The sequence below is a fragment of the Diplotaxodon limnothrissa genome, linkage group LG19 (assembly GCF_057381915.1).
Source record: "Diplotaxodon limnothrissa isolate DT_005_m linkage group LG19, D_limnothrissa_male_GT1.1, whole genome shotgun sequence".
Taxonomy (NCBI): domain Eukaryota; kingdom Metazoa; phylum Chordata; class Actinopteri; order Cichliformes; family Cichlidae; genus Diplotaxodon; species Diplotaxodon limnothrissa.
In genome coordinates, this window is record NC_140614.1 from 6,571,465 (window position 1) to 6,592,326 (window position 20,862).

The 20,862-nt window shown below is 42.0% G+C and overlaps 1 protein-coding gene across 5 annotated transcripts in view; it reads left to right on the top strand.

Annotated features, from left to right (window-relative positions):
- Positions 1-20,862, top strand: part of syne2b (spectrin repeat containing, nuclear envelope 2b) — an 86,328-nt gene that overhangs the window by 54,928 nt on the left and 10,538 nt on the right. For all 5 annotated transcript variants that reach the window (XM_085343066.1, XM_085343069.1, XM_085343068.1 and 2 more), the window contains 10 exons: positions 6-12,212; positions 12,851-13,078; positions 13,558-13,713; positions 14,042-14,283; positions 14,455-16,522; positions 16,978-17,312; positions 18,090-18,234; positions 18,338-18,538; positions 18,631-18,890; positions 19,607-19,766. In XM_085343066.1, coding sequence (XP_085199192.1) covers positions 6-12,212; positions 12,851-13,078; positions 13,558-13,713; positions 14,042-14,283; positions 14,455-16,522; positions 16,978-17,312; positions 18,090-18,234; positions 18,338-18,538; positions 18,631-18,890; positions 19,607-19,766 — 16,002 coding nt within the window. The remainder of the gene's footprint in view (positions 1-5; positions 12,213-12,850; positions 13,079-13,557; positions 13,714-14,041; positions 14,284-14,454; positions 16,523-16,977; positions 17,313-18,089; positions 18,235-18,337; positions 18,539-18,630; positions 18,891-19,606; positions 19,767-20,862) is intronic.

Consider the following 20,862-nt stretch of genomic DNA (forward strand, 5'->3'; position numbering starts at 1 on the left):
TCAAGGAACTTAATCAAAGAAGTAAACAAAAACTGCCTGACAACCAGTCGTCAGAGAACCTGCAGGAGACAAAGGCCTCTGTGGTGGCACCGCCACGAAAAAGCAAGCGCTCATCTGAGAAAAAAACAGTTTATCCTACTTCTGCTTCAACATCTGTGGTGATACAAAGCTATACTACTTCTCAAGAACCACAGACCAAAACTGTAAGGTTAGATATCACAGGTGAGCCTGTTACAAATGAGGCAAATAAGCCTGCTTCTGAGGAACCCACTGTGATGCACAAGGTCACTGAAACTCCTGCTGTTACTGAAGAAACTGAAATTGAACAGCTGTATGCTGAAAAAATAACCAAGGATGAGGCAGAGAATAAGCAAAAGCCTAGTAGTGAGAAATCTCCAATGACTTGTAAGCAAACTAAAGTGGCTGTGGAAAAAAGTGAAATCATTCAAAAAGGTAAGAAGTCAAAGAGTTTTGAGGTCTCTCAGCTTGCAGAGCCAATGTTTCCACTGGAAAAAGTTGCTAGTGTGCAGTCAACAGAGACCAAAGGTGAATCAGACAAGTATAACGTAACATCAGAGTCAGCTGAAATACCTATGGAAAAATCTAGAATATTGCCTATGACGAGAAAATCAAAGAGCGCAGAACTTTGCTTTGATCTTGGTGATATTGAGTTACCTCAGACTAGGGAAGATCCTCAAAGCAAAACTTCTTCTTTGGACTTTAATGGCGAGAACAAAGGTTTTGTTACTGAAAAGAAAAAACCTATACCTGCTGGGTCTTCAACTCAAACTCCAAATATGCCAGAAAAGATAGCTGAAATAACTGATACAGAAAAAGGCCAATTTTCATCAAGCACAGGAAAGTCAAAGGCTTTAATGAGTTCTCCAGAATTTCCTTCAGTGGCACAGACACAATCCAAGAAACAGCCTGAAAAGAAGACATCACCATCAGTTCCGGATGTTATCAAAGAACCAAGTGAAAAAGAAACTGAAAGTAAAAAGCCAGATTTACATGGAGTTATGGATAGTGGAAGAGCTGAAACTACTGATGAAAACTTGATAGAGGTTTCAATAATGGACATAAAGTCAGGGCATCCAAAGGTTTATCTTGGTCTTGCTAGCAAAGATCAGAATCCAACTACAATACAACATGAGAGTGATATATCATTCTTGCCTATGACAAAGCCAACTGAGACAAAGGAAGAGCCAGATAGTCAGAAATGTCCTTTATCTCCAGAGGATGCAACTGCAACAAAAGAAATTACTGCTTTCAATGAAGGAAAGCGTTCCCCATCCAAAAGAAAGTCAAAGAATCGTAAAGCTTCCTCGGAACTTATTAGTATGGATTTGCCTGAGACTTTCAAAGAACCTGAATCTGCGGGTTCCACCGTTAAAGCTAAAATTACCACTTTGGAAAGACCTGAAGTCCCCCCAACCAGGAAATCTTCTGAGAGTCTTGTAGAGTCCAAGAAAATAGAGAAAGAAACAGAAAGGGAAAACGCAGCTTTAAATGTACAGGTGATTACTGAAAAAACTGAAACTGTTGCTGTAGAGTCTATGGCATTTTCATCAAGTGAAAGACAACAAGAGATTCCAAAGGTTTCTCTCAAGCTTGCAATCAAGGACCAGATTCCAACTACAAAGGAGTATGACAGTGAAACGCTGTCAGTCTCATCCACACAGCACTCACCACCCAAAAGAAAGTCAAAGAGTCGTAAAGCTTTCTCGGAACTTATTAGTATGGATTTGCTTGAGACTTTTAAAGAACCTGAATCTGTGGGTTCCACCAAGGAAGCTAAAATTACCACTTTGGAAAAACCTGAAGCCCTCCAACCAAAGAAAACTTCAGAGAGTCTTGTGGAGTCTGAGGACACAGAGAAAGAAAGTGGAAGGGAAAAGATAGCCTTGCATTTACAGGTGATTACTAGAAAAACTGAAACTGTTGCTGTAGAGTCAGCTGAATTTTCACCAAGTGAAAGACAACCAGAGATTCCAAAGGTTTCTCTCGAGCTTGCAATCAAGGACCAGATTCCAACTACAAAGGAGCATGACAGTGAAACGCTGTCAGTCTCATCTACACAGCGCTCACCACCCAAAAGAAAGTCAAAGAGTCGTAAAGCTTCCTCGGAACTTATTAGTATGGATTTGCCTGAGACCTTGAAAGAACCTGAATCTGTGGGTTCCACCGTTGAAGCTAAAATTACCACTTTGGAAAGACCTGAAGTCCCCCCAACCAGGAAATCTTCTGAGAGTCTTGTAGAGTCCAAGAAAATAGAGAAAGAAACAGAAATGGAAAATGCAGCTTTAAATGTACAGGTGATTACTGAAAAAACTGAAACTGTTGCTGTAGAGTCTACGGCATTTTCATCAAGTCAAAGACAACAAGAGATTCCAAAGGTTTCTCTCGAGCTTGCAATCAAGGACCAGATTCCAACTACAAAGGAGCATGACAGTGAAACGCTGTCAGTCTCATCCACACAGCGCTCACCACCCAAAAGAAAGTCAAAGAGTCGTAAAGCTTCCTCCGAACTTATTAGTACGGATTTGCCTGAGACCGTGAAAGAACCTGAATCTGTGGGTTCCACCGTTGAAGCTAAGATTACCACTTTGGAAAAACCTGAAGCCCTCCAAACAAGGAAAACTTCAAAGAGTCTTGTGGAGTCTGAGGACACAGAGAAAGAAAGTGGAAGGGAAAAGATAGCCTTGCATTTACAGGTGATTACTAGAAAAACTGAAACTGTTGCTGTAGAGTCAACTGAACTTTCACCAACTGAAAGACAACCAGAGATTCCAAAGATTTCTCCTGAGCTTGCAATCAAGGACCAGATTCCAACTCAAACAGAACATGACAATGAGATTCTGTCAGTCTCCTCTACAGAGCAAGTTACTGCTGTTGTTTTGGAAGACATATCTCCCATACAAACTGGAGGAAAGTCAGATCCTGTTGAATTTTCCATAGCTCCTGAGTCACTTCTAACCATTGAAAGACAGCCTGATACAGAAAATGAATATACTAAGAAAGAGCTCTATAGTGTGAAATCTAGCACACCTTCAGAGGTGGTCACTGTGCAGACTGAATATGCTATGGGGGAACTGACAAAGAAAGATGAAGAGACTGATAGTCAGAGATCTCCTGTATCTCCAGAGGTTTCCACAGCAACAACAAAAATTACTGCTATGAATAAAGGAAAGCTTTCACCACCCAAGAGAAAGTCAAAGAGTCGTAAAGCTTCCTCAGAACTTATTAGTACGGATTTGCCTGAGACTTTGAAAGAATCTGAATCTGTGGGTTCCACCGGGGAAGCTAAGATTACCACTTTGGAAAAACCTGAAGCCCTCCAACCAAAGAAAACTTCAAAGAGTCTTGTCGAGTCTGAGGACACAGAGAAAGAAAGTGGAAGGGAAAAGATAGCCTTGCATTTACAGGTGATTACTAGAAAAACTGAAACTGTTGCTGTAGAGTCAACTGAACTTTCACCAAGTGAAAGACAACAAGAGATTCCAAAGGTTTCTCTCGAGCTTGCAATCAAGGACCAGATTCCAACTACAAAGGAGCATGACAGTGAAACGCTGTCAGTCTCATCCACACAGCGCTCACCACCCAAAAGAAAGTCAAAGAGTCGTAAAGCTTCCTCCGAACTTATTAGTACGGATTTGCCTGAGACCGTGAAAGAACCTGAATCTGTGGGTTCCACCGTTGAAGCTAAGATTACCACTTTGGAAAAACCTGAAGCCCTCCAAACAAGGAAAACTTCAAAGAGTCTTGTGGAGTCTGAGGACACAGAGAAAGAAAGTGGAAGGGAAAAGATAGCCTTGCATTTACAGGTGATTACTAGAAAAACTGAAACTGTTGCTGTAGAGTCAACTGAACTTTCACCAACTGAAAGACAACCAGAGATTCCAAAGATTTCTCCTGAGCTTGCAATCAAGGACCAGATTCCAACTACAAAGGAGCATGACACTGAAACGCTGTCAGTCTCATCCACACAGCGCTCACCAACCAAAAGAAAATCAAAGAGTCGTAAAGCTTCCTCGGAACTTATTAGTACGGATTTGCCTGAGACCCTGAAAGAACCTGAATCTGTGGGTTCCACCAAGGAAGCTAAAATTACCACTTTGGAAAAACCTGAAGTCCCCCCAACCAGGAAATCTTCTGAGAGTCTTGTAGAGTCCAAGAAAATAGAGAAAGAAACAGAAATGGAAAACGCAACTTTAGATGTACAGGTGATTACTGAAAAAACTGAAACTGTTGCTGTAGAGTCAACTGAATTTTCACCAAGTCAAAGACAACCAGAGATTCCAAAGGTTTCTCCTGAGCTTGCAATCAAGGACCAGATTCCAACTACAAAGGAGCATGACAGTGAAACGCTGTCAGTCTCATCCACACAGCGCTCACCACCCAAAAGAAAGTCAAAGAGTCGTAAAGCTTCCTCCGAACTTATTAGTACAGATTTGCCTGAGATCTTGAAAGAACCTGAATCTGTGGGTTCCACCGTGGAAGCTAAGATTACCACTTTGGAAAGACCTGAAGCCCTCCAAACAAGGAAAACTTCAAAGAGTCTTGTAGAGTTTGAGGACACAGAGAAAGAAAGTGGAAGGGAAAAGATAGCCTTGCATTTACAGGTGATTACTAGAAAAACTGAAACTGTTTCTGTAGAGTCAACTGAACTTTCACCAAGTGAAAGACAACCAGAGATTCCAAAGGTTTCTCATGAGCTTGCAAGCAAGGACCAGATTCCAACTACAAAGGAGCATGACAGTGAAACGCTGTCAGTCTCATCCACACAGCGCTCACCACCCAAAAGAAAGTCAAAGAGTCGTAAAGCTTCCTCGGAACTTATTAGTACGGATTTGCCTGAGACCCTGAAAGAACCTGAATCTGCGGGTTCCACCAAGGAAGCTAAAATTACCACTTTGGAAAGACCTGAAGTCCCCCCAACCAGGAAATCTTCTGAGAGTCTTGTAGAGTCCAAGAAAATAGAGAAAGAAACAGAAATGGAAAACACAACTTTAGATGTAGAGGTGATTACTGAAAAAACTGAAACTGTTGCTGTAGAGTCAACTGAATTTTCACCAAGTCAAAGACAACCAGAGATTCCAAAGGTTTCCCTTGAGCTTGCAATCAAGGACCAGATTCCAACTACAAAGAAGCATGACAGTGAAACGCTGTCAGTCTCATCCACACAGCGCTCACCAACCAAAAGAAAGTCAAAGAGTCGTAAAGCTTCCTCCGAACTTATTAGTACGGATTTGTCTGAGACCTTGAAAGAACCTGAATCTGTGGGTTCCACCAAGGAAGCTAAGATTACCACTTTGGAAAGACCTGACGTCCCCCCAACCAGGAAATCTTCTGAGAGTCTTGTAGAGTCCAAGAAAATAGAGAAAGAAACAGAAATGGAAAACGCAGCTTTAAATGTACAGGTGATTACTGAAAAAACTGAAACTGTTGCTGTAGAGTCAACGGCATTTTCACCAAGTGAAAGACAACCAGAGATTCCAAAGGTTTCCCTTGAGCTTGCAATCAAGGACCAGATTCCAACTACAAAGGAGCATGACAGTGAAACGCTGTCAGTCTCATCCACACAGCACTCACCACCCAAAAGAAAGTCAAAGAGTCGTAAAGCTTCCTCCGAACTTATTAGTACGGATTTGCCTGAGACCTTGAAAGAACCTGAATCTGTGGGTTCCACCAAGGAAGCTAAAATTACCACTTTGGAAAGACCTGAAGTCCCCCCAACCAGGAAATCTTCTGAGAGTCTTGTAGAGTCCAAGAAAATAGAGAAAGAAACAGAAATGGAAAACGCAGCTTTAAATGTACAGGTGATTACTGAAAAAACTGAAACTGTTTCTGTAGAGTCAACGGCATTTTCACCAAGTGAAAGACAACCAGAGATTCCAAAGGTTTCCCTCGAGCTTGCAAGCAAGGACCAGATTCCAACTACAAAGGAGCATGACAGTGAAACGCTGTCAGTCTCATCCACACAGCGCTCACCACCCAAAAGAAAGTCAAAGAGTCGTAAAGCTTCCTCGGAACTTATTAGTACGGATTTACCTGCGACTTTGAAAGAACCTGAATCTGTGGGTTCCACCGGGGAAGCTAAGATTACCACTTTGGAAAAACCTGAAGCCCCCCAAACAAGGAAAACTTCAAAGAGTCTTGTGGAGTCTGAGGACACAGAGAAAGAAAGTGGAAGGGAAAAGATAGCCTTGCATTTACAGGTGATTACTAGAAAAACTGAAACTGTAGAGTCAATTGAATTCTCACCAAGTGAAAGAAAACCAGAGATTCCAAAGGTTTCTCCTGATCTTGCAATCAAGGACCAGATTCCAACTCAAACAGAACATGACAATGAGATTCTGTCAGTCTCATCTACAGAGCAAGTTACTGCTGTAGTTTTGGAAGACGTATCTCCCATACAAACTGGAGGAAAGTCAGATGATGTTGAACTTTCCATTGCTTCTGATTCAGTCCCACCTATTGATAGACATCCAGATAGAGAAAATATGGATCAGAACCTTTCCCTGGAAAAACCTGAACTTCCTACATCAAAGAAGACGTCAGAGAGTCTATTGGAGTACAACGAAATGGAGAAAGAAATTGAAAAGGGAAAAGCACATTTAAGTTTGCAGACAGTCACTGTAACAACTGACAGTATTTCTATAGAATCAACTAAGTTTTCACCATGTGAAAGAAAGTCAGACAGTCCAAAAGTTTCTCTTCAGTCTGATAACAAGGCACCAGAATGCACAGCACCTCAATCTGATGCAAGAGATTCAGACACAGCGCCACAAATGCAGCCATGTCTTTCTTCTAGTTTTACAGATACAACAAATATTGCAGATTGTATTAACAAATTATGGAGTAACACAGAAGAAGTTCCGAAGAGGTATTTAGTTCTTGAGCTGCCTGATCGAACAGTCCCACAATTGTTTGAGACAAACCAATATCAGCCAGACACAAGAATTTCTGATAAGGAATCTATTACTTTTGCCATTGTTTCAATGGAGCAGCCTCATGAGACAGAGACAGATGTAACAGAAATAGCCCCATCTAAGCTAAATGAGACTATGAGTCAGCAAACAGTCTCAGATAACTTACAAATACAACCTGAAGTCAACATCCAACATGACGATGGGCAAAATATTTTAGGCATCAAGGTTCAAAAGTCTCTTGAAGATGAAGCATTCAAAGCTGAAGAAATGAGTATAAAGACAAGAATACACACATCTGAAAATATTACTGTCTCAGTGCACAATGACCCCCAGATGCACATGGAGCACTTGACTGTACAGTGTGAGACCACACCACAAAGCAACGTTGAGACAACCAGTGTAGAACTGCAAGTAAGCAGTGCTGAAGGGAATGATATTAAGGCTGACCAAGGCTCTAGTCAGCCTACTGCAACTGTTTTCACCTCAGAAAAACATGTGCCCATGAGCCCAGATGACAAGTCTGTTACAGGGGATAAAATCCAAGTGGAGACTAAAGTGCTTAGTTTGGACTATGAAATACCAACCAGCCATAAAACCGCAGTTGTGGTTCACCCAGAGGAAGCTACAGTCAGAGTACAGATGCAACAAATCAGCATTGAAATGCAAGATAATGTGGAGATGTCTGCCTCTTCTCGACCTGCACTTCTGCAGGCAAGTGAACAAGAGAGAGTATCTGCAGAAATAAGCTTATCTGAGCAAGACACTATAAAATCAGAAATGGTGATTGAGCTAGAGATCTTGAAAACCACACAGGATAGCAAAGGGGAGCTGAAGAACTACAACTTAAAAGAGGAGGTCTCTAGAAAAGATGTACTTGATTTACCCAAAAGCTTGGATGAAAAGGAAATATTGGGGGACTCTCAAGTGCGAGTTTTACAGCTTGATATACCTACGAGTCATGAAGAACAGGAAAAGACATTTGTCATGACAGCAGCAGTACCAATGGCAGATACAGCTCAATCAAGTATGCAGTGGGAACAAAAAGAGACTGCAATTCAGGTTAACCCTGAGGAGGCTACACTCATAGTCAAGGTACAACAAATCAGCACAGAAACGCCAAAGGATGTGGCTCAGAGTGACTCTACTCAAACTGTTCTGCTGCAGCCAGTTGAAACAGAGACAATATCTGCAGAAATAAGCTTATTTAAGGAAGACACTGTAAAACCACAAACGGCAATTGAGTTAGAGATCCTGGGAACCACACAGAAACCAGAGGAGCTGAAGGATTACGACTTAAAAGAGGTCTCCAAAACAGATGTACCTGATGTATCCCACACTTTGGATGAAAAACTGGTTACAGGAGAGAAAAACCTTGTTGAGCCTCAAGTGCGAGTTTTACAAATAGATATACCAACCAGTAATGAAGAACAGAAACAGACGTTTGTCATGACAGCAGCCGAACCAAAGATAGATACAGCTCAATCAAGTTTGCAGTGTGAAGGAGTTCATGTACCGTCTGAGGAGGCTGAAGTTATAGTCAAAGTGCAACCAATCACCTTGGACACACAAAAGTATCTGGATCAAAGTAATTCCTCTCAAAATGCACTCCTGCAAAGTGAAGCAGGGGCAATGTCTGCAGAAATAAACATATCCAAACAAGATACTGTAAAACCAGAAAAACTGACTGAGCAGGAGCTCCTGAAAAACACACAGGACAGACCTATGATAACTAAGGAAACTGGGGTCCAAAAAGAGCGCTCTGAACTGTCAATACATAGAGGGAATGATATACCCATGAGCCTGGATGAAAAAGCAGAAAAAGTCCAAGTGGAGCCTGATGTTGTTTTACCAGCCAGCCATGAGGAGCATGAAAGATCATTTGTCTCGAAAGCAGATGTGCCAAGAACAGATATAAGTATCCAGTCTGAACATTCTCAAGTAAACAAAGATTTGACTTCAGCTGATGTTCAACCTGAACAAGAAATTAGCTTTACAATAAAGGTGCAGCAAATGAAGACTAAAATGCCAGTGGATCTCGTGGCTCAGTGTGAATCTACTCAAGCTGCACTTTTTCAGCCAGGTGAAGCAAAGAAAACACAATCTGCAGAAATAAGCTTACCTGAACAAGACACTGCAGAACCACAAACAATGATTGCACTAGAGACCTTGAAAACTGCTAGATCAGTGGAGGTGAAGGATTACAACATGAAACAGGATGTCCCCACAAAAGATGTGCTTGATTCACTCAAAAACTTGGATGAAAAATCAGTTGCAATAAAGCAAATTCAAGTGGAGCCTCAAGTGAAAGTTTTACAGCTGGATATACCAATCAGTCAAAAAGAACAGGAAAAGATATTTGTGAAGACATCAGCAGAACCAAAACCAGATACAGCTCATTTAAGTATCCAGCGTGAAAGGGAGCTGGGAAATAAAGATGATACTTCAGCTGAGGTTACACAGGAGACTGAATATATAATCAAAGTGCAACAAATCACCACTGATAGACAAGGGGATGTGACTCAGAGCGACTCAGGTCCACCAGCTGAAGTAGGGATAGCTTCTGCAGAAATAAACTTATCAATGCAAGAAACTGTAAAACTAGAACCAGTGACTGAGCAAGAGCTCTTGAAAACCACAAAGCATAGATCTACTGTGACTAAGGGACTTGTGATCCAAGGTGAGCAGCCCAAACCAAATGAACTGGATGACATACCCATGAGCCTGGATGACAAGACGATTACAAAAGAGAAAGTCCAGGGGGAGCCTGAGGTCCTTGTTTCACCAACCAGCCAGGAGGAGGATAAAAGAACATTTGTTGTGGTAACAGATGTACCCAGAGCAGATGTAGCTCATTCAAGTATCCAGTCTGAAATCATTGCAGTAAACAAAGATTTGACTGCCGCTGAAGTTCAACCTGAGGAAGCTGCTAGACCAGAAGATGTGGCGCAGAGCGATTCCACTCAACCTTCTCTGCTGCAGACACGTGAACCAGAGACAGTCTCTGCAGAAATTTGCTTATCTGAAAAACATGTTGTAAAACCAGAACTGGTGACTGAGCAAGAGCTCTTGAAGACCACAGACAGCAGAACAGACATGTCTCAAATAAATATCGAATGTGATTCAGAACTTGAAAAGAAAGATGTGAGTCCAGCTGATGCTCACCCTGGGGAGGCAACAGTTGGAATGGAGGTGCAACAAATCAGCACTGAAACACAAGAAGATGTAGCTCTGGTGGACTCAACTCAACCTGCAGTGCTGCCGCCAAGAAAAATAGCATCTGCAGAAATTAGCTTACCTGAGGGAGAAGCTGTACAATCAGAAACAGTAACTGAGCAAGAACTCATGAAAACTACACAGTTCTCCACAAATGTTGTGCTTGATTCACCAAAAAGTGTGGACAAACTATCAGTCACAGCAGAGAAAATCCAGGCAGAACCTCAAGTGTGTATTTTACAACTCAATATGTCAACCAGCGACAAGGAGCATGAAAGAACGTTAGTCATGACAGCAGCAGCATCAAGAACAGATACGGGTCAAACGATATTTCACGGTGAAATAGAAAAAGAACAGAAAGACAAAACAGCTGAGGTTCATCCTGAGGAGGCAGCAGTTAGAATGGAGGAGCAACAAATCATTACTGAAAGACAAGAGGATGTTCAGTTTGACTCTGTTCAACCTGGACTGCTGGAAAACGAAGCAGTAAGTTCTACAAAAATAATTGTATCTGAGCCACACAATGTAAAATCAGAAATAGTGTCTAAGCAAGAAATCTTGAAAACCACACAAGATAGACCTATGGTGACTAAGGACCTTGTGGTCCAAGCAGAGCCCTCTGAAGCTTCAGTCACAGTGAAGGAGAAACAAATTAGCGCTGAAAGACCAAAAATTGCAGCTCAGAGTGACTCCACTCAAACTACACTGGAGCAATCAAGTGAAGCAGAGACAACATCTGCACAAATACGCTTACCTGAGCAAGACATTGTAAAACAAGAAACACTGATTGAGCTAAAGATCTTGGAAATCGCACAGGACAGACCTACAGGGATTAAGAAACTTGGTGTCAAAGAAGGCTCTTCTAAATTGTTAATGCATGGAGTGGGTGATGCACCCAAGAGCCTAAGTGGCAAGTCTGTTACAGTAGACGAAACCCAGATTGAGCCTGAGGTGCTTGTTTTACAAGTAGAAGTACCAACAAGTCGTCATGAGCATGAACAGACATCTTTCATGATAGAAAAAAGTGACTCCGCTCAGCCTGCTCTGCTAGAGCCAGAGGTCAGTGGAGAGCTCTTGAAAACCACAGAAGACAAACCTATTGTGACTAAGGAATTTGTCCAAGACAAGCACCCTAAAGTATTAACACATGGAGTGGAAGACGTACCCACAAGCCTGGATGTCAAATTTGTTAAAATGAAGAAAATTCAGATGGACCCTGAGGTGCTTGTAATACCAGCAGTTCGAGAAGAGCATGTGTCAAGAACAGATACATCTCGATCAAGTATCCAGTGTGAAAGTTCAGAAGAACACAGAGATACGAGTGCAGCTGAGGTTCTTCCTAAAGAGGCTGAAGTTAAAACCAGAGTAGTAGAAGTCCAACAATTTAGGACTGAAATGAAGGAAGGTGTAGCTCAGACTGACACAGCTCAATCTGTACTGATACATGCAGGTGAAACAGAGTCAACATGTGTAGAAATAAGTTTATCTGAACGAGACACTGTAAAACCAGAAACTCTTAATAAGTTGAAGTTCTTGAATACCACAGAGGAGAGACCAAAGGACGTCAATCTGCGAGAGGAGTTTGTAACTAAAGATGTACTTGATGCACCTAAAGGCCAGCATGAAGTGTCTGTTACAGTGGAAAAACTCAGCATGGGGTCTAGCGTACCCACTCTACAGCCAAATATACCGGCCACCATAACCACATCTGTTGTGATAGCAACAAGTGCAAGGACTGACAGTGATCAAACAACTACGAAGTCTGAAAAAATAACACAAACCCAAGAGCTTAGGTCTCTTGAAGCAGAGAAAGAAAAGCCTGCATCTGAGATGAATAAAGCAGATGCTCCAAAAAGCTTTACCAAACTCCTGTCAGAACCAGTTGTGTATCCTAAAGTCCAAACAGATGCAACAAATAGGAAAGAAGAAGAAGAGAAGCAGAAGAAGAAAATTCAAGAAAAGGAAAAAGAAAGAAGCACCAGTGTAGAACTGCCATTCAGCATAAGCACAACAACCACCATCACTACCATGGAGGCCACTGGAACAAGGCTTAAGAAACTGCCACAGGTATGTTATGATGACCTATTTTTCTATGATAAAGTGCAATTATGTTAACCCTGCATCATATATAGACTAATGCATAGCCTACATGTAAAACATGAACTTGTCTACCAAAGCCAGTCCAGAAAAGCCTTCAATCTTGCAAAGGGAACTTCTTGATTGCTAAAAGAAGTTGCATTATGCAGAGGTCTTTCAAAAAACAAATGTAATTTCTCAATTGGTGTATGATTTCACTTCTTCAGCGTTAATGGCCTCACCTGTTAGTCAAGTCTTATTTAATACAACTTAATGTTTTTGTAAAATTTGGTCACAAAGAGCAGCGGTCCGCAACCTTTTTTGCGCCATGGACCGGTTTATGTCTGACAATATTTTCACGGACCGGCCTTTACGTTGTCGCGAATTAATCCAACAAAATAAAACTGGTACCAAAAAAAAGAAGTAGATTTATTCATAACACACTGGAAAAGACCTAGGGAAGCCAGCGATAAAAACCAATAAAAACCCTGAAAACCATAAATTTCACACCCGAACCTCAACTATCATGGCCCGGTACCAAGCGACTCCGGTCCGTGACCCGGGGATTGGGGACCGCTGACATGGAGTATATATATGTGCATTAATACCTAGTTTCATGTCCACTATAGGAGCAAGTATTCAGTACTGACACATCACTGCAGGTGGTTCAGATATCATCAGGTGATACTGTACTGGGTGACGAACCCCATTTGAAAGGACTGACCCCTCAAGAAAACAAAATAGACGCAAATGACATGGAAACTGAGAGAACAGTACTGGAGTCACCAGGAGAAACATCCATTTTGACAGTGATACAGCTACTCAAAGACATGGGACCCAGCAGTCAACTCATTGAGGTAAAATAAATATTATCTGTCATTGGCTCTGTGTTTGTTTTTGAACCAAGAAAGTCACAGAAGTTCCAAATGGTCACTTTCTATATGTAGGATTAAAATACAGAATAATCTTTCAAATAAAGCGGTGATGAACATGTACTATCATAATTACTGGCTGAAATGTAGATCATAATTCTTAGTTATTTTGACTCTTTTTTTAATCCTCTTTCACATCAGTTCAGTTCAATCCAGTTTTAGATATATGAAGTAAACTCAAGAAAAACCTCAAAGCAGAGTTTGCAAAGGTTGTTTGTGAGACCTTTGAGGCAATTTATATGGTCAAGACATATCTTACTCTGTAGAGAGGATCATAACAATTCCTCCCTCAAACTGTTTTTTTCTGATATATATTTTCATATAGGCCCTAAATTAAACAACAAAACCAAAGCTTGTGCCTTAACAAATCCTGTTCTGCATCTGACGTGTCTTTCTGTCTGAAGGGTAAACCACTTGAGGATGCTCCAGAGGTTCTGATTTCATCTACCAGTAGCATGGACAGTCATCTAAGTAGGGTTATATCTAAACTCCTGAACTGCAAGAACCGCTCAGCTGAGCTGAGCCCAACAGCCATGGCCCAGCAGGTGGAGGAGGCTCAGGTGAGATTATGCAGCATGAATCACTAGAAAAACATCCATGGTGCTAAAGTGCCTCATTATTATTATTATTATTATTATTATTATTATTATTATTATTATTATTATTATTAACAACAACAACAACAACAATAATAAGAATAAGAATAAGAATATTTTTTAAAAATCATGATAATTGTAATAATAAAACATTTTACAGAGCATTTTCACAGTAGGCCCTTGTGTTCGCAATTCAAATAACAATGAACCTGAGTTCACAGAAGGTCAGATAAGCTCATTCTGAATTTAAAATTCAGCCTTTGTGTGTCTCACTCTTGCCTGCTGCATACAGGAGTGCAGAGAGGCTGCCCTGGCCCAGGTAGCATTGCTCTCTCAGTTGAGAGGGGCTGTTGCTGAGAATAGGGACACTCTGGAGCATCTGGAGGACCAGTGGAGCAGTGCTGCCCAGGATGCAGCTAATATTATCCAGAGTAAGGAGGCTCAGCTGCAGATGGTCACTGATTATTGCCAGCACATCCAAACAGCTAAGAATGCGGTGGACAAAGCAACCGCAGAACTGGACGCTCTTCAAACGTGAGTTGCCATCCGATGGTTTCATTTTAGTCTTTAATACTTGTATTTTAAGATATTTTAACACTTTTTATTTCACACATTGTCATCTTCCTTTGTCTGTAAAACTAACTGATAAGCCCCTAAAATCTTTTACAATTTGTTGCGGCAAACTTTTTGTTGTTTTTCTTTCAGATCCCCTCAGGAGAGCAGCTCCAAGGAGGCAGAGCGACTAGGCTCCTTACAAAGAAGTATGGAGGAGAACAGAACAGCACTTGGAGAGCTGCTTGTGACCCATAGCAAATTGTGCCCCCACCTTACCCGGTATGAGCGAGCAATTGCAGAGACTGAGCAGAAGAACCTACAAGAGAGGTGGAGAGTTCTGGAAAGAACTGTGGAGAGTATGCTTCATCACACACATGCCCGTTCTCACAAGACCAGCAACCTCCTGTCAGAGTTATCAGATTTGCAGGAACACTTGGAAGTGATCATTAAAGACCTTGAAGCCAAGTTTCCATCAGTTACTCAGTGGAACTGCAAGAAGGCTCGACAGCTGATGGAGGCAAACGCTGAGGTTAAAGCAGCCCAGCAGAAGTACCTCCATTTACAACAGCTGTCAGAGCTGTTGCTATTTAGCCCACAGTGGGAGATGGAAACAAAGGAGATCCATCAGGGACTCCAGAGAGTTAAGGACAAAATTTCTCATACAGAGGAACTTTTGGCTGCCCAAACCCTGAACAGCAACAGCCCTATCATGGAGAAAATTGTCATAGTGATGAGGGAAGGCCTGGCCTGGGCCAGGCAGACAGAGAGTGATATTGAGGGCAGGAAAAAGAGAGTAGCTCTTCTCCCCGAGGAAGTTCACCAGCAGCTCAGGGATCTGAAGAAGCTGCAATCTGAGGTGATGGCCAAACAAGGTCAGCTGGAGTCACTGGCGGAGGAAATGACTGAGCTCCTTCCACAGCTGGACCAGGTTGAAGAGGTGCCTATGGTGCAGAGTCTTCTGAAATGTCTTGAAGAACTCTCAAAGTCCACCAATGAGAAGCTGTCCAAAGCTGTGAAAGAGGTGGAATCAGGACTACAGACCAGAGAAAAGCTATCTGAACAGATTGCCGATCTAGACTCCTGGGTTGTGGCTCATCTGCAAAGAGAAGCATCCCGGGGTCCAGACAGTGAGCTCAGGAGCCCTGCTGAACTTGATCGCAGAACCCGCCAAATCCAAGAAACCCTGGATGAGGCTGAGAAGCAGGAAGCAGTCTGTGAGGCTCTTTTTATTAAGAGCAAAGATATCACTTCTGAATTCAGTGTCACAGAGAACTGTCAGCTTTTTGACAAGCTTACCAACCTCCAGGAGAATATCAGAACCATTAGCAGCCAAGAAAAAAATAACAAGAAGGAGCTGAATGAACTCACCCAGACTTTAGATTCAAACAAGAAAAAACTTGTCACTGTTGAAAACAGTCTAAGGCAGATGTTGGTGGATCTAAGCAGACACAGGTTCCCCATTACAAGAGAGTCCCTGCAAGCTTTAGAGCCTTTCAAGCACATGATTTTGGAACACAAGTCGCAAGTTGACCTCCTGCAACCCTGGATTCCCAATGAGAAGACAAAAGAATTGAACTCTGTCATCTCTGAGCTGCACAGCAAAATGTGTGCCCTAGAAATGAAAGCCAGGGACCAAGAGAGGTACCTAAACATGAGGCAATGCGTCGAGGATCTCAGGGAAAGCATTCAGGAACAGGTGCACCAGACAAAAGAAGATGGCAATGACACAGACGAGAAGTACAGAATCTGTCAGAACCTTCTTATCCAGTTTCATCTGATGAAGGGATTGTGTGAAGAGGCTCGCTCAAAACTACACACAATCTCTGCTGACCTCTACCCTTCACAGCTGACTGCAGAGCAACAAAGGCTTAAGCAAAATGAGGAGAGTCTTAGCACCTTGGAGATGACACTCTATAACAACCTCAGCATCATTGAGTGGAACCTGCTGATGGACCTGGACCTGGAATCAGAGAGGAAAGCCACTAAGGCCTTCCTCTTAAAGACCCAGAAAGAGTTTGAGAAACTTCCCACGTTGGAGCCAAATGACACAGCAATTAACAGAGAATATGAGAGAGTGGTGTCTCTGACAAAGACTGCGGAGTCAAGAATGAGAGCACTGGGGGTGCTGGAGCAAAAGAAGGGAAAGAAAAAAAGAAGTGGATCTCAAGACTTGATGGACTTGAAGAATGCAGTCCTCGGTCAATGTGAATCCCACATGGCAAGTAGTGTTGAGTATTTCTCAATTTGTTTTTGCAGTATTTTTTTTAATTGCTTTGTAATAAGCTTAGCCAATCAGAGTGAAGCATATGTTATATTACTATGCAATACAGCTGAATTAAGCCTCCACAATAGTTAGATTTGTTCATTTGTGTCTTTATGTGCCAGTAGGTATAAATATAAAATAACAATTTCAAACTTAGAGAGCATCAGCAATACTACACCATATTTGGTAGAGCAGTATGGAGCAAACACCCTTTCAGTCTTGTCATTTTGAATATAGTCTATACAAACAATGTGTTCTTTTTCACAGTTTTAAAGTTCAGTTTGATAGAACAAACCACAAAAGCAAAATACAAAGCAAAGGAATTACGCAGATGGTTTAAAAAAAATCTACACTATGGAGTGAACCTGCCAATCTGAAAAAATGTGTTGTTTGTTTTCCTATTGTTTTAGGAGAACATCACTCAGGCCAGGGAGTCACTGAGAAGCTACACCTGTTCTGTTAAACAGGCTGTACAGTTCCTGAGGGATATTGAGGTGTCTATGCTGCCACCTCAGGGCTCTGCTGGGGTCTGCGGTGACAGAGTCGAGGAGACCCAGCAGGCTTTGGCCTCACTCCAGCAGCAATTTCAAATTCATGTAGAACAGCTCCAAGACCAGACTGCTCTGCATCCATACCTGTCCCCACTGAAGGTGGAGCAGCTCCAAGAGAGTATTCTGAGCCAACTCCTGGTGATGATGTCCACTCTCCAGGCAAAGGGCCATGTGAAGTTGGAGTGTCTCAGCAGGTACTCAGCTCAGGTCCTAAAAGTCAGATTTATCTTCCTGAAAAGCTTTTTTTGGTAGAAGTGTGTGATTGCACATGCAAAGATAAAACAAAGAAATAATGATAGTTATCTTTCTTCTTATTAGTTTTGCTAAAATGCCAAATACTTTTGGTTTCATCTGACCACGGCACTTTCTCCCAAGCACTCTCTGATCGTTTAGCTGTTCACTGGCAAACTTAAGACAGACCTGTGCGTGTGGCTTCTTGAGCAAGGGGACCTTGCAGGTGCCACAAGATTTCAGTCCATTACAGTGTAACGGGTTACCAGTGGTGTTCTTGGTGACTGGTCCATCTGCTTTCAGATCGTTAACAAGCTCCTTCCCTTTAGTTTTGAGCTTATCCACCCTCCTTCTCATGATCATCCTCATTTCACGAGACAAGATGTTGCACGGAGCTCCAGACTGAGGGACACTGATGATCATTTATATTTCTTCCATTTACGAATGATCACACCAACAGTTGTCAACTTCTTCCTGTTCACCCATTGAGCTAAACTGGTGCCCACAAGTAACAGTTATTTATCAAAAAAAAAAAAAACTTCACTCGCTGCATTGGAAATATTTGTTTTTCTTGTTTAGCTATTTAGCATGTTTCAAACACCATTTTACTACATTTACTAAACAGTCATTGCACGATAGAAACTACAAGACCTGCAAATGGCATTAAGCTGCAGAGCCTTTGTGAATGTGAGCCCTTATTTTAAATCTGACACTAAAAGATCAACATATTTGTCTTTCAGGTGTGCAGAGCAGCACAGAAATTACATCAAGTGCAAAGAAGAAATCATGCAGAGCGTGAAGAGTACAGCGAACAGACTCTTACAGCTCATCACTCAGAAGGTCACCTGTCTCACTGACTGCACTGACCAGGAGGCAAATCTTAGAGTGAGTATAAACCTCCTCTGAAAAAACTTTAATGCTTTTGTGGATAAAAGTTGAAAATTTCCACACAGAAACAGAATTCATTTTTACTGATACCCCTAATCAGGCACTTGCAGAGGAGATGGAGGCCCTCCTGAGACGTCTGGAAGAGCTGCAGGAGTGGTGTTCAGAGCAGGGCTGTCGCGGAAGCAGGGAGACCGCCATGACTTGTATCTGGAGATGGGTATTAAGACTACGTCACTGCACACAGGAGCTGACAACTCGTAGCAAACAGAGAATCAGAGAATGGAGTGATATCTCAGACAGCGTAAGTTTACATCGACATGTTTTGAGCATTTTTGAGCATGCTTAGCTAACCCTAATTATAAATGGCCAATTTTGTTGGGTTCTTCCTCTCAGGTGGAGAAGGCCTCTGTGTTACTGCAGGGAGTGGAGTCAGAGCTTCCTGACAGCTCCAAGGTGAAGGCATCTACCGAGGAGCTTCAGGACGTGCTGCAGTCCTGGGAACAGTACCAGGACAGGCTGGACTGTGAACACAGAGCTCTGTCTGCACTGGAACTGCGCACTGCCAGGCTGCTGGGTGTCCCTGCCCACCTGGAGCAGGCTCCTCCTATTCAACTCTGTCAGCAGCTGCAAGCAATGCAGGGCCGATATGACAAGTGAGATATTGTTTGATGTGCAACTCATTATTCTGTTTGCAAGTTTTTACTCCCTTTATGTTTTGATGTACTCTAAATGAAACTACAGTCCAAGTTCTACCAACATGCATAACTGTGCAGGTAATTACAACCACCAAAATAATCTTTTGACTCCAGCAGCAAAATCAGATCCATTTAATCCTGGAACATTCACCACACAAAGGCTGAAAGACCTGACTTAAAGCTATCATTGTGGCTCTGGACAATGTGTGGTCTCGTGTATAATCCATCTGTAATAAAAGAAGAGCAGTGTGATGTTTCTAAAAAGGAGGACTTTCTCCGTCCTACAAGACACATGTGTGTTTAGTGATGCAGTATGCTTGAGAAAGAAGAGGAGTTTTGTAGTATTAAGAAGGCATTGATACTTTTCCTGACAAACTTTCATTGCTCTCCTCTTTCATATGCATAAATGAGCCATGTTCATTATGATCTCTGTTCTTTAGGCACACAGAGACTAAGTTACCCATAAGTCCTGGTTAAGCAGTCAGCTTTAAGTAGGTTAGTCATAGAAGGCGATTGGTGTATAAGGTCTTCCCAGCTTACACTTGGCATTAGGACCCATATGTTGTATTCAATAGTCATGTTGTATTCAGTCATTTTCTTATGGATGTTAGGTAAGCAGCCGTAAAGTTGCTTAGCTTCTGTTTAAATGGCTGGATGTTTGTGTGTTTTCACAGTGTGAAGCAGAGAAGCAGGGAGGGTTTGCAGGCAGCTAGGCAGGAGCTGGAGGACAGAGAAAAGGTGCGAGAGGAGCTGCAGGGTATCCGGGTTTGGCTGAAGGCTGCTGCATCTCTTCTGACAGAGATGGAGCAGAGCAGCAGCACACAGGAGCTGCAGGTGAGACTCTTGAGTTCTTGTTTTTCAGAGTTACATCACACCTGCACACGGTTTTGTGGAGTTCCTTGAAGTTCCTTCTAAAACTTGCTTTACATTTCAATACATTAAGTATGATAACACGACTTGCCATTAATTTTTTCACAAGGGCACACAAAATGTCATTCATTTTCTGACAGAGTAGTTTTTGTGAATGGTCATGCCAGTCATTGAACCTTGTAAGGTTACATAGCCTAGATCTGTCTTAATTTTTCAATGATACCATAAGTTTTGCATGTCGATGACTAAAATCCACCATGAGCTGGAAATGCAGTTATATTCCTCCCCAAAAGAATTTTGGAGATGAGGAAATCATCCCCAACTGCGAATTAAACCTTTGTAGAGAAAAGAAAACACTAGTGAAATTTAAGTGTTTCTAATTAGGCAAGCCATTCCTCTGGTTCACTGAAGGACCTCTGGGTATATCGAGGTCCCACTTTGTAATCCTCTAATCTAAAAACACATCAGTGTGCTCACAGTTTCTCGCTCCATCCCAGCCACTGGAGTGGAAATAATCAGCCTCTAATGAGACAGGACAGTTTCATCATCTGAAATGAAACACAATGATGCATTTGTACTCAGTGTAACATCATAGCTATTTTTATAATGATGCACTTGTCTTTGCTCTCAGTTAGAAAAGTTACACTCAACAGCATGACAACAACTAAACACTGAGAGTGATGCTTATACACTGCTCAAAGAAATTAAAAGATTAAAGGAACAATTTGAAAACACATAAAATCTCAATGGGGGAAAAAATCATGCTGGATATCTATACTGGACAATGTGTCAGGAACTGAAGGATGCCACGTGATTTGATGAAAATAAAAATTATGAACCTACAGAGGGTTATATTCAAAGACACCCAAAATTCAAAGTGAAAAAAATAATAGAGCAACCTGGCCGAGGTGCTTAGAGTAGATGTAATAGAAACAATAAGGGCCCCAATACAGAACCTTGTGGCACACCACAGCTAAGAGGACAGGATGAGCACTGGTATTTAGAAACAGCCACCAAAAGACTTGTTCAGAAAGATATGATGACAATCACTCCAAAGCAG